Raw genomic sequence first — 20,404 nt, forward strand, 5'->3', positions numbered from 1 at the left:
TGGAAACTTGCTTATGTGATAAAACTGGGAACAGAGCTCAGGTGTTCCTAAATTGAGGAGCAGTGTGCTACAAAATAGTTCATGCAGTGCTTTGCTGTCTCAAATCGTATGCCTGTGCAGTGCTTGACATGGTTAATAGTCCCACTTGAATCAAGCTCTTAATCTCTCTTGTGTAGTTTTTATTTCCCCCGAATGTATTTAAGTGAATGTCATGCAGTAAAGGTGACTCTCTACTCCAGTCTTAATTATTTTTTCATTAACTGATAAGCTAATGTCTAGGAAAACTATCAAGGAATCATTTTAAAAGTATTAGAGATAATTTTTTTTTCACTTTCACATGTAGTATTCCACTTTCTACAGATTTGACGTACAAGATTGCGAAGTATTTGCTAACGGTGGGATGATACTCAATGAGTGTCTCTTAGGGGTTTAAACCAGTCCTCTGGATGTACACGGTTACCTTCTGACACTTCCCAAGTTGTGGATGACCGACAATGTATTTTATGACAAGTATGAAGTTCTGTATTTGCTAAGTAATGGTAAATGAAAAATGGTTTCTCTGTGGAGGATAAACAAACTGGGATCAAATTAATCCTTGGATCTGAGGAGACTTTGTGAGGTGCAAGTTGACCCTACTCTGGGAACTGGATGAGATGGCCTCCTCCTCCTCCTGTTCCGTGTCTGAATGCCCGCTGACCGAACGGGACTCGATTCTTCATGCTCTGCATCTTAAAGCCCACATATACTAAACCATACATGGTAAAAATGAAGTCTAGTGACACTGTGCCAGCAGGAAATGCTTTTGACGCCCTGATTCCTTCACGTCCGTGCAAATGAACGTTGTGTCCTACACCTGGGAAAAGGCTGACTTTAATGATTTCGTTAACCCTTTTGGGTGGCACAGAATTATCTAGCCGGAGCGATGACCACTTGCAAAAGGCGGTCACTGAGGAGAATGTTTTTAGTGGAGGTTAGCACAAGATGGTTCAGATAGTTTCATCTGTGGCTCACGTTTAGGCTCACTTTTAATAAACTCATATCTTTTCCCAGTTTCCCATGGGATATAGGACTTTGTCGGGTTTTCTGCCATACATATATTAACGTTATTACCCTGGAGGAAAGAGCTAATAAAGATAAATCTTCAGCCGGTTTAAATCGGACATGGGAAATTTAGCTTAATGAGGGAAATTGTTACATGGTGCTAAATTGGTTTAAGCACGATTTAAACCAGTATAAAGCTTGTAGGTATTAGGCCTTTCCTCCAGCATAATTAGATTAGGTTTCTTTGGGGTTTTTTTGGCTGTTCGGTACATAATAAATGTAGCAAGTTTACTGCATGTCTGATTACATTTAGGATCATATTGAAAAGATTCATGAACATACAATGATTAATAGATGATCCTTAATCTCAGTGGAAGAAGACCTTGATTTACTGGCAGTGTGCCTTGGTGGTGGAAGAACTGATGCTAAGCAGAAGGCTGACACCAAATTGCCTACGTGGTATTTTTTTTCCCCTCCTGTTGCTCTTTAACTTAATTAATACACTCTGTCCTCATCTCTTGGTGGTGGTGGTTGTTCTAGGGTTGGGTTTTGTGTTTTTTATTGTTGACCTTGCTGACAACCCTGCTTCTCTTACAACTTTACTATTATATAAATACTCTTTATCTTTTCTGCTTGACCTTCATGGTTATGGTACCTATTTTCATTCCTTCCTTATCGTACCTTATTTTCACTCTTCAATTCTTGCATTTCTTTAGACCTTTTGGAACAAGTACGGAGTATGTAAATATTAACAGAATGTTTTTGTAGTTTTTACTCACACCCATCAAGAAGAAACAAGTGTATAGGACACTGTCAAGGTATAAAGATATTAATAGTCTCCTCTTTCCTCGTAGGTTCTAACAGCAAGCCCAGGTCACCTCCGACTGTGGCTTTGTACACCACTGCTGCGTTACTTGTGTATTGCCCTAAAACGTCCTTCTACAGTTAAAAGCGAGAACTAAATTTTAACTGAACTTGAAAGTTTTCTTACCTAGCAAGATTTGAGAACAACTGATCTATCTTAATGTATATCTTAAATAGTCTTTAATTATAACGCCAGTAATTACAAGTGAACCGAGCTGCGGTTTGATACAGAAATGCTATGGCTGTTCCCTTTTGCAGAAAGAGTTATTCCTGTCTATGGCCACAACTGTACTCCGCTTGACTTTATCTATTTGAAGTGCTGCTAATGACTCCGTACATGATAGAAGCAGACCTCTTCCTTGTGTCCATAGCTTGAGATTTCCAAACGAGTCCAGGGGAGGTAGGCACCCAAATATTTGATTGGAAACTGTGCATCTGTTTTCCTCTGAATCCCTGGGAAGGAAAAGCTCTTAGAGAAAAGGTACATTGTATGCTCAAACATGATAAAATAAGCACGTAGTGATGCCAATGTTTTAAAGAGAAGATGTGGTACTAAGAATTTCCCAGAAACACATGGTCAGGTTCAATTTTTATTATTTTTAAACAGTGATACGCTGATTTGTATGAGTCAATCAGGCTACATCAGCTGAGACCTATTGTTTTTAAGAAAGCTTTCCAATTTTTCCACAGGTTTAATGTTTTTTCACATCCCTACAGTAACATCCCTTTCATTTAGTTCCTTTAGCTGCAAAATTATGTCAGCTGAGTTGCAATTTAGCAATGGGTGTAGCAGGTAGGAGCTGAGAGATTGAGATAATAAATGTTTTCATTTGGGATAGATTACACCTGGTGGAACTGTAGGAAATCAAACATTAAATTTGGCATTAGAGTTTATTCCTAGTAGTAAAGTACGTGGTAAAACTACCTTTTAAAACTACGTTGTCTTGAAATTTTTCATATTTTGCTTACTCTGACAAACATGAATGTGTTCACTTGCCCTTAAAAATATAGAGTGGGATAAATAAAATATTACTGAGAGATTTCAATTCTGATTTGGAGTGCCTAAAAATATATGTGATCTTGAGGGATGTGGATTAAGGACACATCTTTTTTGGTCCTAATGTTTTGTTTTTTTTGTTTTTTTTTTTTTTTTTTTTAAACAAAAGCTCTTCAGTCGCATGTAGTTCAGGTGAGATATTAAAGGAAGAAAACCTGGGAAGCTGGAGACTCTAATTCAGAGAGCAGAGACTCTAATTCAATTGTTTTGAAGTGGGGTTAGACCCAGCAGCAAAAGCTCTTTGGGACAAATTCAGCAGCGTGAATTCACTGTCACAGCTTTGCTAAACGTAATAGGGATTTGCAGTCTAGTAATTGGAATAGAAATTGTTCAATCCTGGATCTTTTATTTCTGCCAGGGCCATGGATACTGCAACACAAGTAGTCCAACACAAATCATCTCCTTCCATTCCAAGGAGGTGAAGGAGCTTTGTAAATTGAAACCAGGAGGGGGAAAAAATAAAACAAAATCTTGTCTTAGATTAAGGGTGCCAGAGTTGTTAATAATCAGATGAGTTGTGCATCAACAGTATCGGGAATAATAGAAATTATGAAACTTGATTTGGAGGAGGAGAGAAGTGTAAAGGAAAATGCAGTTCAGGTGCGACAGACATCTTCCATCTGCTGTAAATGAGATGCAAATTGAAGACCTTTTGATAGTGTGGTGGGGGAAAAAGTCTTCATAGAGAAAGCTTCCAACCTGTGTCAGCGAAAACCCGTGCCTTTATTTGCAATGCTTTTCAGCAGAATTCACCTTCTGGGCCAGACTCAGGGCACCGACCCTGCAATTACAGACTCCAGTTGTCACTGCTCTCCCACGGCCGCGTGGCTCCTTCCTCTGCTTGACTTTCCTGGTGAATGATGTCTGTACTAGAGGAGAGATGCGGCTGTAATATTAATTTTGACTGCCTGCTATAAATTGTCAACTCGTTTTTCTGGCAAACGGGAAGGCTTATTATTTGTGTTTTATCTTTCCTTCCTATTTTTTGACTCAAGAAGCTAACTGTTGCAGAAGACCAGATGATTGCATATATTAGCTTGCCGTTACTCATGTATTATTTTTGCTAGCCCACTAATTATAGTTTGTCTGTTAAGTGGATGCCTTTTGTATTTAAATTGTAAGCTCTTTAGGACAGGAAAATGCAATGTTTTTGTTTATATCCAGCACAAAGAAGCCTCTGATCTTGTTATTTCTTGTAGTCACTCTCAGAACTGCTAATCGTTTCAGACAAGCCTTAATTTTAGTCAGTTTAAGAACTTCTGCGTTCAGGCTTTTTTTGTTTTAATAAAGAGGAGAAATCAGCATTACAAGTAATCAGCTAAAGTAATATACCATAATGTAGTTTACCAGTGTTTTTTAGACAAAAAATTAAAAGTAGGGCATAACATGTCAAAGGAGTGTCCCTGTTTCCTGCCTGATAGCATCACTAGTACTTGGGGGGCCGTCTTTTATTCTTTCTTTGGCATTTAAAAATAAGAGGTTTTTAGATTGGTGGGTTTTGTGGTTGGTTTTGGTTTTATTGTCGGGGGCGAGTGGTGTTTGTTCTCTCTCTCTCTTTTTTTTTTTTTTTTTTTTTTTTGTTTCTTTTTACCCCCTGCCCCCCCACACACACTTTGAAAGCTGCTTGTGGATTTAATTTTCTCTCGTTCGGACTATATCTACAGTAATAGTAATATAAAGCACTCCAGTGCTCTAGAGAGCGAATGCTTGAAATTCATGAATCTTGACAGGTAGTGACAGACCATATTTTATTTTAGGCATGCAGGAGCTGACGTGAATGGTGATGCGTTAGTATCTGTTAGGTATCTGAAATCAGGTTATTGCATCTTCGTGGAGACCTCCCTGTTGATACACGAGCACTTCCAAATTATCGGGTTGCCTCAAAGAGGGAGCTAGATGCCAGTTGGGAAGCACGCCAGCTTTCTGAAGTACACCTTTGGAAAGATCTAGCTGTAAAGAGAGGCTGTACCTAACGTATGTTGTTTCTTCATCGTTGCTTTTTTTTGTCTACATGCTTTATAGCGCTGTTCAGAGGAATCCGTCGTCCCCTCCAAGCCCCTTCCATTTTCCCCTTTAAATGGAAAGAATCATCTTGGTTTGTTGTTTGGCATTGTTGCAGGTGGAGCTGGAGGTCACGCTGCCAGGAGAAGGAAAGGACAGAATATTTAAGGTGGCTATAAAGTGGATGTCCTGTGTGAGTTTGCAGGCTTTACATGATGCTCTTTCTGGTCGGCTGCCAAGTGTCCCGTTTGAAACCATCCAGGCACTGGATGTAGTGATGAGGCACTTGCCTTCCATGAGGTGAGGGGAAGACCTTGATGTCGTTTAGGAGGTTGTATTGTTACTTGATTTGCCTCGGTGGCTTTTTGGGTAGGACGTGCTTTCATAGCTCAACCAAAATAATAGCAGATGGCATGCTCGGGCAAGAGGCAATACGGTGCTTTTCTGCTCATCTGGTGGAATTGGTAGCCACCAGCCTGGACACAAGTGCCTTTCCCCGCTGGTCTTCAGACTTGCTCCATGTTTGTGCGCTCTCAGGTCAGGGGTGCCCTGCCATCTCGCTTGTACCCTGTTTCTCTGTAGGCCTCAGAGAAGGAAGGCCTCCCTGCGTGGAAAGTAGTTGGAGGTTGGTAGACATGTAAGGGTGGTTTTCAAACTTGTTACCCTGTTCCTATGTGTCTTTGGGCAAAGGTTTATTGCCAATTTTGTATAAAGGATGCTGTGCTAGGAGGACATTAATGTCAACCCAGTATAGCTATTTTTATAGAAAAGAAAAACTTGACAATGATTTGGTTTTCTTTTTTTTCCAAGCGGTGGGATCTACAGCATTTGCAGTCAAACCCAAACGATACTGGGTTTAATTCTGCTGCCATGAAACAAGTAGCTTAAGACCACTGTTCAAATTACATTCAATTGGAAAGTAAAGAACAAAGCTTAGTAGGGCTGAACTTTCCCATTTTGAAGGGCTAAATGGGGAAAACAAGTTAAATTTATCTAAGTATCTTTAAATAGCCTTACATTACATTGACTTTATCGTCATATTAAGGATAAAAAAAAAATAGGAATCACTTTAGTAAGGTTTTGCAACACAGAAAACAGTCCAGACTCCTTAGTCACACATCTTTGTTCAGAGAAACATATTGGCACTGGTTTTGATTAGTTTGATATTAAGTGTGTAGTACCGCATTACCAAGATGAAAATTGCATCCAAAATATTTGTTAGATCAGTTGTTCACCCACGCAGAGTTTCCATGGATTTCAGAGGCCGCTATGTGAAAGTAAAGGGAGAGGTTATTTTTTACATTGTTGTTTTAATAGCAGAGATGTTCAATTATTTTCTTACTGAAGCATAGCTGAATTTTTTACGGAGAGTACAAAAAAAAGTTATTACTGCTTTTTGTTTGAATTAGTAGGTATGTTAAGGAGTATGCTGAAAATAAATTTACACAGACATGAATAGTAGCCAGTTTCTTACTGTAACTAGCTGGATTTTGGGAGGTGTAACCTGAGTCCTGACAGGAATCTCAGATTATTGGTAATTTGAAACACTGACATTCCTGTGCTTTTGTAAATAGGAATTTGCATTAGTTATGGCTTTATTGTAATCTTTTTTTGCTTTAATTTTATGATCTGATTTTATTTTCTTTATTACAGATATACTCCTGTGGGGCGATCTTTTTTTACAGCGTCAGAAGGGTGCTCAAATCCATTGGGTGGTGGCAGAGAAGTTTGGTTTGGCTTCCATCAATCAGTCAGACCTTCGTTATGGAAAATGATGTTAAATATTGATGGTAGGTCCTATAAAAATATTTTCTTGTTCCTTTTTTCTCATTCAGTGGAAAGGCAAAAATTTAGTTCCATCTGACGGATTTCTTAAAAATTTCCTCAGTATTGCTGTAACATAACGTTAATGTTTTTGTCTCCAGTATCTGCAACCGCGTTTTACAAAGCACAGCCAGTTATCGAGTTTGTATGTGAAGTTTTGGACTTCAAAAGTATTGAAGAACAACAAAAACCTCTGACAGATTCCCAAAGGGTGAAGTTTACCAAAGAAATTAAAGGTAATAATTAAATTACACAAAACTACTTTATTCTTTCTGATGATGCGTTACTACTACACATTCAAAGTATTTTCTGTAGCAGTTGCCTTATTGGGAAACAGATTAACACAATGAACGGGGCACATAAAATTTTTGAGCAAAACTAAGAGGCAAGAATCCATTTTATTACATGTATTTCAAGACTTTCAGAAGTCTGCTGATCAATTTTATGTTTCAGTCTACTTGTCCTTTTTTCTTAGTATGTTGGTTAATCTCTGTAGCTTGACAGAGACGCTTTGTGAATACAAGCAAAGTTGGCTCCGTTCAGATAATTATGTGGCTTCAGATTTGATGAATCACTAGTATAAAAAGTTAAGTGAGCAGGTTTTTTATTTTTTAAATTTCTTTTGAACCAGCCACATTTGGAGCTCAGGTATGCACGTAAGGAAATTATTGAGATTCTGTGGCAAATATATATGTGTGTGCCTTTTGCCTGTGGCAAATACAGGGTAGTTTAATTAGCTTTGCCATTAATGAAAGTGCTTTAGTGAAACTGTGGATATGTTTTACTCTTAAGCGATGGGATGAACTAAAACTTTCTAGCAGATGGATGGTAATTTATTTTAGTGAGATTAGTTGCTGGCTTGTGACTTGTGCAAGCTTCTTCTCTTGACATACCTTCATTTTTTTTTTGTGCCTCACCACCACCCAGCCGCTTGATCAAGTGTCGTGTCAAAGTTACTGGTGCGTGTTGGTGTCTGAGAGCATCTCAGTGCAGAAGCACTATTGAGATCTTTCCAGCACATAGAGCAGCATCCCTTATCATGTCAGTCTCCTTGAAAACAATTTTATCTTCCCAAGTGAATATTGCTTTATTCTATTTAGAGGTTATATTTACTGTAGTGCTTTACTCTTGTTAAAGTACCCCCATCTCTAGAGTAAATACAAGTTACCAGTTACAAAGACAAAAATTTCATATTTTTCACTTTTGAAACATATCGCTAGTGTCGCTTCCAGTTCCATGACAAAGATATTCCTGTTCCTAAGCTAATGATTTCAAAAATGTTTACAAAGGCTGGGATTTCATGGTGGGTTTCTTTTTAAATAACCTGATCTTAAATTTTTCCAATTACTGGTGTCAAGATTTTCATATTCCAGATTTTAGCAATGCGGTTTTACATATTTAGATATATTTCATACATATACTTTCCTGGAAGTAAATTACACTTATTCTAATATGTAATGACCGAATGCAAGAGTAGGAGGAAGGAATCTTACTGTTTGTGTTCACTGAAGGTTTCTTCTGCAAAATGGAGGTCCTTCTTTCATGATACGTTTGATAGAAAGAAAGCAAGTTAAAAAAGAAAAACAAACCATAAATCCATCATGCAGCTTCCTTGCTTCCACAAAATCATCTTTGCCCAACTAGAAGTTAGCAAGAAAAGTATAAATAAGCAGCCTGAGTTTATACACACGTGCAGATGTATGAGGAATTCCTATCTACAGCCCCCTCTTCCCTCTTCCCACACATTCAGCTTCCCATCTCTAATAGCCCACGTACAGCTGTTTCTGCCTAAGCATGAAAGTAATCTCAATGAAAATGCTGCATTCAAGCTTATATTTGTGGACAGTGATAAATTAGAAACAATTCTTTATGGGTAGCTGTCTTGTCCTGGCTTGGGGTGGGTAATTATTTCTTCTAGAAGTTGTTGGCTTTCAGGTGGGCTCAGGTTTTGTGCCAGTGGGGTGCGTGACAGATGTTTGTCTTCACAATGAATATATTCCTGGGCTCGTTCCCCTGGGCTCCTAGAGGCTGTATGGGTATTTCTTCCCCCAACGATTCGTTAGTTCAGGCTCGGTTGCAATAGTTAGAGGTCTCACAGACACCGTATGTTTAGACATAAAGTATAAACAAGCTTTTTGTTTCAAGGAGGTTGCGTGCCCTTTTTGTCCTTCCACCGTCCTGGACTTCCTCAGAGGTACAGAATTGGAATTCACTGAATGTGTTCAGCTTCATCTGCAAACTCTTGGGGTTTGGGGTTTTGACTTGTCTCTAAAATTCTTTGTTGAACTTTGGCTGAAGCTCAGGGTTTTTGAATTTTAAGACTATAAGTTGTGGGTTTTTTTAATTCTGTCTGGGATACCCTTTGGTGCCTTGAGAACGTGCTAAATAATGAATAGCTTTACTGTACAGTGGTCTTGTGTGGCAATTAAGGGGGCCGATGCCTTGATTTTGAAGAAACAGTGATACTTGTTTTCTAATTTTTAGGTCTAAAGGTGGAGATAACACACTGTGGACAAATGAAAAGAAAGTACAGAGTGTGCAATGTCACCAGACGACCAGCAAGTCACCAAACGTAAAGTATTTTACTTCTTTTTAAGTGTATGTTTAATCTCGCGCTGGAAAAGTATCTTGCCTGCCTTACTGACATAGGAAAAGTTGTCTTGAAAAATGGTACTTTCTTTGGTCACTATATTTAAAACAAAGTATTTTCCCAATATATTTAAAACAAAGTGTTTTAAAACAAAGCTGTTCTTTTTGTTCTACTGCTATTCTTTAATGAATGTCATGGCATTTGAACCAGCCGCTTTGTTTTAAATCTGTGGTGGTAGACTTGGTTTTTTTCATTTACAGATTCTTCAACATTGGAAGAACAGGGCACCCTATTGGTAGCGTAATGTTTCCCAGAACTGTCGAGTAGAAAAGTAGTGCCAATTGGGATCAGCTTTCTAATCTTGCTTATTACCAGTCTATTTTTCCACTGAAAAAATGTTGATTTTTAATCATTAACCAGAGATTTGCAGATAGCTTGAATACGGAGCTATTTGTTCCCATTTTTGAGGGAGTACTATAAGGAACAAAACTGCTATCAGCCTTTTACAAGAAGATAACTGATCACTATCTAAATCTGGTATTTAATTGTTTGGGCTTTGTTTCGTGCTCTTTCAGTGATGAGTTACATTAATGAAAAGACAATATTTATTCCATCTTGATGTAAGTATATGCAAATGTGTGTGCATATATGGAAATGTGTTTGTAATGTACAGAAAGAGAAATCCATTTCTGAAGCGATAATTGGTTTTGCAACTCTGGGCAGGCTCACTATTTTCGGTGCATGGCATGTCATAAAATGTAGTACTGCAGCTATCCCATATAAGCAGAAAACATTAGTCTTTGTCTCTAAGGCACCTGCTCTTAGGAAACTTAACTTATAGCTTCAGGTATCAAGAAGGTTAGAGAAATAGCCCTCTGTGGTACTATTAGAAGACACACGGTAGTGGCAATGGTGGTATCTCAATTCTAGAAATAAGCTTGTATCATTTCAGCGGGATAGGTTTCATCTCCAGTAAGCTTAACTTGCGCCAAGAGGTGTATTGAGCAAATGTGGGAAAGTATTCTGCATAAACTAATGGCTTATTTTCATATTTGATTTCCAATAGATTCCCACTTCAGCAGGAGAATGGACAAACAGTTGAATGCACTGTAGCTCAGTATTTTAAGGACAGGCACAAATTAGTTTTACGCTATCCTCACCTTCCATGTTTACAAGTTGGACAGGAGCAGAAACACACATACCTTCCTCTTGAGGCAAGTAAATTTTTAGACAATGCTACATTCTGGGAATGGGGGTAGGGGATCAAAGGAAAAAAAGGCTCAAATGTTGACAAACTGTTTTCTGAGTAGCCAACTTTAGACATTGTGTAATGCGGTAATGAAAAAAGAAAACCAACCCAAAAACCAGCTGCATTGTGTTTTTTAACTTCCTTTTGTGTGGGGATATTTTAGGTGTGCAACATAGTGGCAGGACAACGATGCATAAAGAAACTCACTGACAATCAAACTTCCACTATGATTCGAGCAACTGCCAGATCAGCACCTGACCGTCAAGAAGAGATTAGCAAATTGGTGAGTGTTCTGTTGAATTTGAGCAAAGTGTAGTAAGTGGACTTAATTTTTCTTGCTATTAGCAGGTATGAAATAGTTTATGTGCCTACACACAGGTTATGAACTTATTTTTATAAGACTTTCTTCATTAATCCCAGAGAAATACATTCTCACAAAAGGTTTTCAGGTGTTCTTTTGGTGCTTTATTTCAAATTTTGAGGCATCCATGTATGCAAGTGGAATTACCAGAGGCTCTGAATGTTTGGCATCCCCCATATATAAGGGGTATGTGCCCCAATACAGGTTATCTCAGCAAATTTTAGATCTCCTAAAAGGAACTTCTTTTTCTGCCAAAAATAACTAATTCCTTTTAATTTCAGATGCGGAGCGCGAGTTTTAATACTGACCCTTATGTTCGTGAATTTGGAATAATGGTGAAAGACGAAATGACAGATGTGACCGGTAGAGTCCTACAGCCTCCTTCAATCCTCTACGGAGGCAGGGTATGTTCAACACGTACTGTGCAGTCTGCGAGAGCGTCTGCTGCCAGCTGTGATAACTTCTGTAATACGGTTGTTTTAAATTAGTTATGTTGGATGTAATGGGATAAAGTCATCATAGGTGTAATGTTTAGAACTTATATTTAAGTTTTGAAAGTCCTTAAATCTAATAGCCATGTTGCATCTCCCTCAATCGCTTCTTTATTTCTGAAAGTAAAGCTAGGGTAAAAATGAATTTATGTAAACCTCAGAGGAAAATGCGCGTGTGTTTCCTTCACGCGCTGTTTTACTGTGTGTTGCAAGAAGAAACGGGTAAATAGTGGTTGAAGTTGGTGTGTATGGAGAAGAATAAAGACAACTCCAATTATTAATGTTCATTTTTGCCTCCCCTAACTCTGAAATCTTCCTGAACTTCTGGTTGGTTTTGAATGTGGTGGGTGGAGCAGCTGTGTTTAGGACAACTATCTTAAGGTATTATCTCTATCGGCATGTTTGTCTTTAGAGCCATCTCTTCCTGTTGGGGTGTTTACTCACAAGTTTTTTTTCTTTGCAATGGCTTTTCAGATGGCCTTTCTGACACAATCTTCCTGCTGTGGTGTCTTTCAAAAAAAGCTTGAGAAACAGGATTTTCCACCAATTATATAAGATGTCTTGGTTTTATGCAAGATGAAAGCTTTGATAGCTGGGATAACTTAATTTGTGAAGGCTTCTGATGAACCTCCTCTTTGTCCCTATACCCAAATTGGACTGTTACCCCCCTAAGCCCGCAATGGGAGAGGATCTTGTGTTTTCTGCCTAAAGCTCTTGAGACAAAATCAGGCAGATCAGCTCAAACCTTCCTTTGCTGACAGGTTAAGATAACCCAGCTGTCTCTGCCTGATCCTGATTAGGGAGAGTGCTCTTGTGATCTATTCTGGCACCAGGGGAACAGGGGGAACAAGAGCTTAATGGCAGACGAGTGATGGAAAGTCGGAGTGGGGGAGGTACTGCTTTCAGCAGATGCAACACTTTGCAAAATGAACTATCAAATTGGTGTGTGTCCTGAAAAATCCCCATAGATTTTCTCTGTTGCTGCTAAATAAGAAGGCAAACATCGCGGTAACTTGTCTAAAATATCTACTGGATACTAATACTTATTAAGGTAATTAACATTGCCAGAATTACTTTAGTCATCTTAATATATCCCTTGTCCTCTAGATAATCCACCGCAGTAATGTCTGCTTGATGGATTGAAAAAAAAAAAAGTCTTGCGCGGGTCAAAGTTGAATAACTGCTCATCTTTTGTCAGCTTGTTCACATTTTTTTCTAGAGTTGTGTGAGTGACATCGAACCACTATTTGCCTCTACTTAGTGACGTGTAAAATATTGATTAGCGCTTAATTTGTTGCTCTTGGAAAGTTCACCGAGCAGTTGTAAAGTCGCTGTGGAAATGTACGTTCTTGTTAACGTCACATACCAAACATGAGGCTGACTTACTTATCCACATGGAATTTCTGTCTGCTACTGATTTATATAACCAAAGGAAACCATCAAGAATAAAAATGAACAATATGAGCTTTATTTTTCATGAGGCTAGCAAGCTGTCTTGCTACCGTGATAGAATGAGCTTTATAAGATGTTTGAACAAGAGAGAGAAAGACCTGAGAATATAAATAGCCTGCTAGTTGGAGGGCAGGAGAAACGTAACTGATTTTTGTTGGCATGAATCAATTTTTGCATTAGGGGTTTGCTTTTGTTGTTTTTCCTTCCAGAACAAAGCGATTGCTACACCAGTTCAAGGAGTCTGGGACATGAGGAATAAACAGTTTCACACTGGAATTGAAATAAAGGTTTGGGCAATTGCGTGCTTTGCTCCCCAGCGCCAATGCACTGAAGTTCATCTTAAGTAAGTGTGTTTCATAGGGTGATGATTTTATTATTCATGGAAATATCATAATTTCACTTATTTATTTAGAATGTGTATTTTGTTAAATTGTTTAGCATATGGCAATACATCTTTAACGGTGCCTTTGAAGTTCTGTCTATGTTTTGAATGACGCCAATATGACTTCAATGCTAGCATCATGAAATCCTCCAAATCAGACTTCCCAAAAGCAATTTATACGGTATGGCAGGTTTCTGTCTAGTGAGACCTTAGCAAAGAGTTTAAGATGACCAAAATGATGTAATGAAGGGTGTTTATCCCTTAGTATTTGTCAAGAGTGAAAGCTAACCTGTATGTCGTCTGAGGTTGTTTTCCTGGTTATACGCAATAGATTTATTTGTGCAGAACTTATTTAAAAGGACAATTCTAAAAAGCAATCCAACTTTGGGCTAAAACTTTCTACCCTCTAGAGTTACCCTAATGTGCAAGTTGCTGTATTTGCAAGATGAGCACGAGTAGCTGCTGTTCTGTTGTCTTTGAGCATTTGAATGAAACTTCCCAATTTGGTTTCTCTGTCTTTGGATGGAACATGATTCTTGAAAGACTATTGTTAAAAGTGACATCAGATGAGGGAAAGTGTGCATGCCTGTGTAAATGGATAGTCTTAATTCCTTCTTCGGCACGCAGTTATTTTCCCTTCATGCATGGGCAAGTGCAGCTCCTACAGCTGCCCTAGCAGGTGACTCAGCTGCTCTTTGTAAGGTGAATGCAAGACAGTGATTATTCATAACAACGGCATTGCCATAACAGTGTTCCTTTAGATGATTTGCCAAATAGCTTGGGAATTTTTCCCGAACAAGTGATGAGCAAACAGTCAAAATATTACATAATGGGAAGAAAAGTAAAAGGTAAAGCTATAGAGACTTGTTCTCTCCAGGTACATGGCAGGAACTAAGCTGCCACAGAATTTTCCCTTCCGCACTACTGCTTCTAGTGGAAATGCTGCGTAGGAGAACTTAGTTTTGAGAGACAGGAAGAAGTCCTCAACATAATGAGCTGAAATAAAATTATTTGATGGGTTAGATGGAGTTTGCCCTTACATGAAAGGACATTCCTTCGTTCTAGAAATATGGCTGCATCCAGTTGTATCTTGTTGCCTCATGTTACGCCTTGTTGAACAAGTTGGAACTCAGCTGCTGTACATCTGTCGGAATAAACACCTTCAAAATCCCTAAAAGTCTTCAAAATCATCCTGTTTTACCTGTCAGGAGCTGGGAGAGAACCTTTCTTCTTAGACTCCATACGTACAGATGGACTTCTAAAGGCTTAAAACCTGTAATGGTGTAGACTTGCATGTTCTGCCACTGACTCCGCTTACGGCTGTGTGTGCCTGTTTTGCCTCAGAAAATGCTTAATGCACCTATTTTCTGCAAGAAGCCACAAGTTGCAGGGCTGAAGCTCACAGGCTGCTATGATTCATGAAAATTAACGACGGGTTTAGAAGAAACTAAATCTTCACAGCCTCTCTGTGGGTAAGACTATCTTTGGTGAAAACAAGCGACTTTTTAGACACCTATGGAGACATCCACTCCAAACTTTGTCAGCGCTGATGCCAGTTAAGCATTGCTACCCAGGATCATGTTTGCTATGCTGGGCATTAAGCCAAGTGGCAAAGGAGGACATCTCTGGGTGCGTCTGCACTAGTGTGTTAGTTTGGATCAGGAGCGTATCTTTGAAGTGATGCTCCTGATGGTCACCAATTGCCGTGCTGTATTCTGCATCTGGGAGCAGCCTGAGTATACAGGGTGGATTTTTTTTTTTTTTTTTGAAAAAACTGGACTAGAGGATGTGCTTCAGCCCACTGCGCCAGACTACAGTCACTCTGAAGAAAAATCCTAGAAACACGTGTAGTGAGGATGTTGGTCTCAGCACCAAGTTCTCTGCTCTACAGGTCTGCACTGTGACACCTCACTACTTGCTCATCTTCCCTTTGTTTATGGGGATGGGACTTATGGACTACTCATTCACCACGGATGCAGGCATCCAACCTGAAGGAGCCGTGACTTTGAAGATGCTTTCCAGTCTGGATATGTTCTGTAGAGCCCTAAACTTCTACGCTCAAGTGCTTTTGACTGTCTGGCTTACAAACAGGCACAGTAGCTTCCTGGTGTCCCTTGAATAGGAGAGATAGCCAGACGCTACCATGTGTTACCGAGAGCCAGGAGGAGGAGGCAGGCTTGCAACTCAGCAGACCTTGCTAGCAGGGGACTGAAGGAGTCCGCACTGATAAAAGCTTCTGACAAAATTAGGTTATCTCTGTTTCTGACCACTTCCATCAAAGGGTGACTTATTTTTGCACCATCCTTGGAGAAGGTTTGTCTTCACCTCCAGGACACAGCTTTTCTCTGCTATCTAGCAAGGTTTTCATGTGCGTTATTATTGATGTTAGGTCAGTTCGGTGAGACACAGTTGCTGGTAACTTCTGTGGGTGGTTTTCGTCACCAAGAAAAAGAAGGCACTCAAGTCATTTCTGTAGTGATACACATGGCAGTATGTTAGAGCAGGCTATCCAAAATACCATCATTGCAGTGTGTTCGCAAAAATTAACTCACGCTGTATCTCCCATTGAAAGATTAAATAAGGTGCAATTTGCTTTGGAAGTGAAGGTTTTAGTAGTGGTGTTATTTGTACAGTGTATTTCCTGATCTTGCCCTGTCTTTCTTTCAATAACTACATAGGCACAGTCAATTAAAGATGCACTTGGGGTACATTCACAGCTTTTTGGGCAGCGTAACTCTGCAAGTTCAACAGAACTGTTCCAGTAAAAATAAGAAGACAAATCAAGATGGGTTTTGCGGCCTGAGAATCTAATGTATTTCTTTACATCCTTTAGGTCCTTTACAGAACAACTGAGGAAGATTTCCAGAGACGCAGGAATGCCAATCCAGGGGCAGCCGTGCTTCTGTAAATACGCGCAGGGAGCTGACAGCGTGGAGCCCATGTTCAGGCATCTCAAGAACACTTATACTGGGCTGCAGCTTGTTGTAGTCATTTTGCCAGGAAAAACACCAGTCTATGGTCAGTAAGCGCAAATCACGAGCGTGTGTGTTTCGGTCACAGTTTCATGAATTTTTTGTGAAGTATCTGAATAAGAGAAGTTTAATTTTGGTTTAACTATATAAATTCCATTTGGGGAATGGGCTGGAAATTAATTTTATTCTTCTTCTTGTGTTGCATGGTGTTTTATATTAAGACCTTAATTATTTCATTATTTTTGTCTATGCTTTTAATTTGCATTTCCACATTCTTCCTGTTGGTTGCATTTGAGACGTGTTTGTGAGTGAGAAAGCTAAACCAGGGCTTTTGAGAAATTGGTGAAAGTGATATGCAGTGGATTAAAATATACTTACTGTAATTTGTGTGCTAAAAATTCCAAGTGATTGAAGAACCGTGTAGCTTTTAGAACATCTTTGCTTACTCACGCCATCACTCTTTGGCAAAAAAAGTTGAGTGAAGGAGACTTCTGCCAATCACTTTTTCCTATTCTTTCTTTTAATTCTTGGGTTGCGAGGACACAGCTGCATGGAAGGTGAAAACTCAGCAACTTAAACTGATTTTTGGAGCCAGATTGACAATTACTGCATTTTACATAGCACACATGCATGGGATTTATTATGTTTTAGATAAACCATGCGTTTTGGTTTTAACTAGAGCTTCCTATAGGGAAGACTGCTCATTTTCCTACCCCGCCTTCCTCCTTTTTTCACTCACCTTGCCTAATTGCAGCACCATCCACTATTTTTCTCCCATAGCTTTATGGATTCTCTTCTCTAATGGCGCAGATCTTCCAAGCAGCTGCAGATTTGTTTTCTCCCATCCCTCACCAATGTAATATAGCAGAAAATAATTTCCTAACTTTCTTTTCCCAAGATTATCTCATACAAGGAAAAAAGAGAGATTAAAAAAGGAACCTTAATGAAATAGTACCTTTTTTTTCACCTTGAATTCAGCCTTGCAAAGGAAGTTGCTCATCTCTGATTTGTTCAATAGAAATTCAGTGCAAAATGCCATTTTCACTTTTCTGCTTGGCATTAAAAGGGGACTCCTTCCTCTACTTAACCACTCAAAGGATGTGGTACCACTCTCATCTGCTTTCCTTGTTATTATCTTTAATTATAGTTCTTTCTGCCCCCTCTAATGATCTCTCTTTTCTCCATGCGCTCTTCCATACTCTTGCAGTTCCTATACCCACAGTCTTGCTTTTTCTCCTCTTCTCACCCTGCTCCTCAAAAAGCCTGTCCTTGTTCTGTTGCCAAAGCGGGGTTACATCTTCTCTGAGCCTGTCTTGGAGCCTAAATTTCTTTTCCTGAGTATGGCTCTCTTAAAGCATTTAAGTCTCAATTGTAGTGTTAACATTAGGATTTGTTTTAACCTTTTGAATAGTACCGTTGTTAATGAGTTTGTTTTGGAGTTTCTGTGGGCCATCCTCTGCTAAACTGGCCAGATTTTATGCAAGTGATAAACTTGCAGCGATGAACTGATAATCTGGTTGGCCAAATGTTACTCAGCACGTTACTTTTAAGTTTGCCTTACTAGTCCAGTGTTTAATAATGAAACAAGCGCTCGTCATCCTAATGTTATTCACAATACCTATTTCATTAGCCAAAGGTTCTTCCACGCTGATGATAAAACACTATAATGCTAAAATTACAATTAGTGTAACTTTAAAAATTTCCCAGTTAAAATGAGCCAACAGTGTCTTTAGTTGTATTTCGGACCCAGTTACTGTACCGTCGGCAGGCGGAGCCGTACAGAACTGGGAGAAGGTTTATTGGAGGCTGGGGTTGGGTTTGGGGGTTTGGTTTCTTCTTGTTTCTTAAGCTTAAATAACCACACTGCAAAAACTCTAGGTTTAATTAATTGTCACTAAACTAATGTCTCCTACATTGTTTGATTTCCAATATGTGCATGTTTTTTTCGTCTTTGTTCTGCAGCGGAGGTGAAGCGTGTTGGCGACACTGTGCTGGGAATGGCTACGCAGTGCGTTCAGATGAAAAATGTGCAAAGAACAACACCGCAAACTCTGTCTAACCTTTGCTTAAAAATAAATGTCAAATTAGGAGGCGTAAATAATATTTTACTGCCACAGGGAAGGTAAGCCATCTTTCAAAGAGGAAGAGGGTATTGTATTGTAAAGAGAACGTGCGTCATATGGAGATAACTGGGTGATTTTATCTGTACTCACATAGCACTGCAGTTTAAGTGACTCTTCAAACTCTTTTAGCTTTTAATAGTCCCGCAAGTTAGGTTACGAAGACTGGAGGGGAGTACTTTTTCCAGTTGAAACTTATAATAAAAATATTGGTATTGCAGTCTGACCATTGAATTATACAACTTCCCTTTGAATTAAAAATCTATAGTATTTTATTTGCCTTGAATTTTCAGAAGGAAATAGAGACCAGCTTGAACAGCAGTGCCTTTTCCTTCACAGTTGGATTGTGGTCAAGATTCTTCACTTTCTTGCATGTCCTAACTTACACAGACGTTTAAAAAACCAAAAGCTGGGAACAGAAAACTCTTAATTGGTTTCCAGGTCCAGTTTCCCTTGCAATGTCTTATTAGTGTTACATTGATAAGTTTTAGTTTGACTAGATTCTGTGAAGTTGCTTTGATACTATTGAATTCTGTATCTGACATGTCACTGAAGCCCTGCATGTAGTTGAGTGGGAGTGAAATAAATATCTTATTTGTAAAAAAGAAGGGGCCCTGCTTTTAAAGATTATATTTGGGGTTTGTATCATCTTAAATATTCTTAAATTGAAGCTTTTAATCAGTTTTATTGGAAAAAAAATCAGTGACAAGAAATTCTAATGGAAGAATCAACAAAATATAGCTTGTTTTGTCTTACCTGTGCAGCATAGAGCAGGCTAGCGTAAAGATATATAAAATTACTTTAATCAAAATTAACAACTAGGCTTCTATGTCAATAAAAAGATGGCATTTTTACAATCATTACATTTCAAGTTGGAGAGAGCTCAGGGAACAACCTGCTACATTATTCTTGGGAGCCTGTTTCAAAGAAGTCAACACCCTGTTTTGCGCAGATAAGCAAATTTTCACTTCGTATTTAGGCTAGTCAGAAGGCAGCTGCTTAAAAATAATCCAACAACAAGTACTTCGGGAGGGGAAAAAGAACACGTTATCAGAAGGACTATGTATTTTGTGTATCTTGTTAAATTCTGTTTATTCACCTAAATATACTCAGCCTGGGTAATGTGCCTGTTGGAGGCTCCCGTTAAAGCAACTAAAAACGATCGTATTGCAGAGCATGCATTTCAGAAAGGCACAGTGGGTTTGTTGTTGTTGTGCTGTTGTTGCTTTTCTTTCCAAAAAGGAGTTAAAGGTTCCGCTGTGGGAACAAAACAGGAACATACACACACGCACCATATAAATAGCTTTACGCTGGATTCATAAACATAAGGTTTCTGTTAAACGGCGTGTGCTGACAGCAATAATGTGGCCAGAAAGTTGAATTCTGCTTGTTATAGCAATGAAATATGCATTCATGAAAACAGGAAAAAGGCAAAGTGGTATAACTACACACAACACCTAGACAGTCTAAAACAGTGCAGGGTTTGGGTACTTAAAACGTTAACTCTTTAATTATTATTTTCTGTTGGGATGGCAATAGAACAGCTTTTTATTGCTATAATTGCATTATAAGTTCTCTTGTTATAATTATCTTCAAATTCCTTTTTAGAGAAGGTCTGAAACCAGCAGAATCTATGTACATAACCGCCCCGCCCCCCACCCCCCCCATGAAGAAATTCCATGGCCCAATATCTCCTGTTAAAAACTGTTTTATTAAGGAATAGAGTTGAAACTTAAAACTTCCAATGTAGTGTTTTGGTGTTTTACTCTTGATGAAGTGGATTAGTATCTTAACTTAAATGTTTGTTTAAAACTTTGAAGCATCGTTTAAAAAAAAAATATCTTTTTTTAAGATAATACCTATGATGTCCACAATTTTTGTACTTCCTTACCAATTCTATTTTTTTTATTCAGAAACAAAATCATAGTATCTGTAGATGTCCACAGTCCCTTAATTTTCTCAGATGCTATTTATGATTCTATGATTTAATGCTAAGGAAA

The 20,404-nt window shown here is 38.7% G+C and overlaps 1 protein-coding gene across 4 annotated transcripts in view; it reads left to right on the plus strand.

The window, feature by feature from the left end:
- The window catches only part of AGO2 (argonaute RISC catalytic component 2), a 51,651-nt gene that overhangs the window by 24,511 nt on the left and 6,736 nt on the right, over positions 1–20,404 (plus strand). For 2 of the 4 annotated variants that reach the window (XM_054189381.1, XM_054189379.1), the window contains exons 4-13: positions 5,079–5,263; positions 6,617–6,753; positions 6,889–7,023; positions 9,272–9,359; positions 10,444–10,591; positions 10,790–10,909; positions 11,269–11,391; positions 13,140–13,273; positions 16,146–16,330; positions 18,247–18,406. In XM_054189381.1, coding sequence (XP_054045356.1) covers positions 5,079–5,263; positions 6,617–6,753; positions 6,889–7,023; positions 9,272–9,359; positions 10,444–10,591; positions 10,790–10,909; positions 11,269–11,391; positions 13,140–13,273; positions 16,146–16,330; positions 18,247–18,406 — 1,415 coding nt within the window. The remainder of the gene's footprint in view (positions 1–5,078; positions 5,264–6,616; positions 6,754–6,888; positions 7,024–9,271; positions 9,360–10,443; positions 10,592–10,789; positions 10,910–11,268; positions 11,392–13,139; positions 13,274–16,145; positions 16,331–18,246; positions 18,407–20,404) is intronic. The other 2 variants (XM_054189380.1, XM_054189382.1) reach the window with 2 other exon arrangements.

This window comes from Rissa tridactyla, chromosome 2 (genome assembly GCF_028500815.1).
Source record: "Rissa tridactyla isolate bRisTri1 chromosome 2, bRisTri1.patW.cur.20221130, whole genome shotgun sequence".
NCBI classification, from domain to species: domain Eukaryota; kingdom Metazoa; phylum Chordata; class Aves; order Charadriiformes; family Laridae; genus Rissa; species Rissa tridactyla.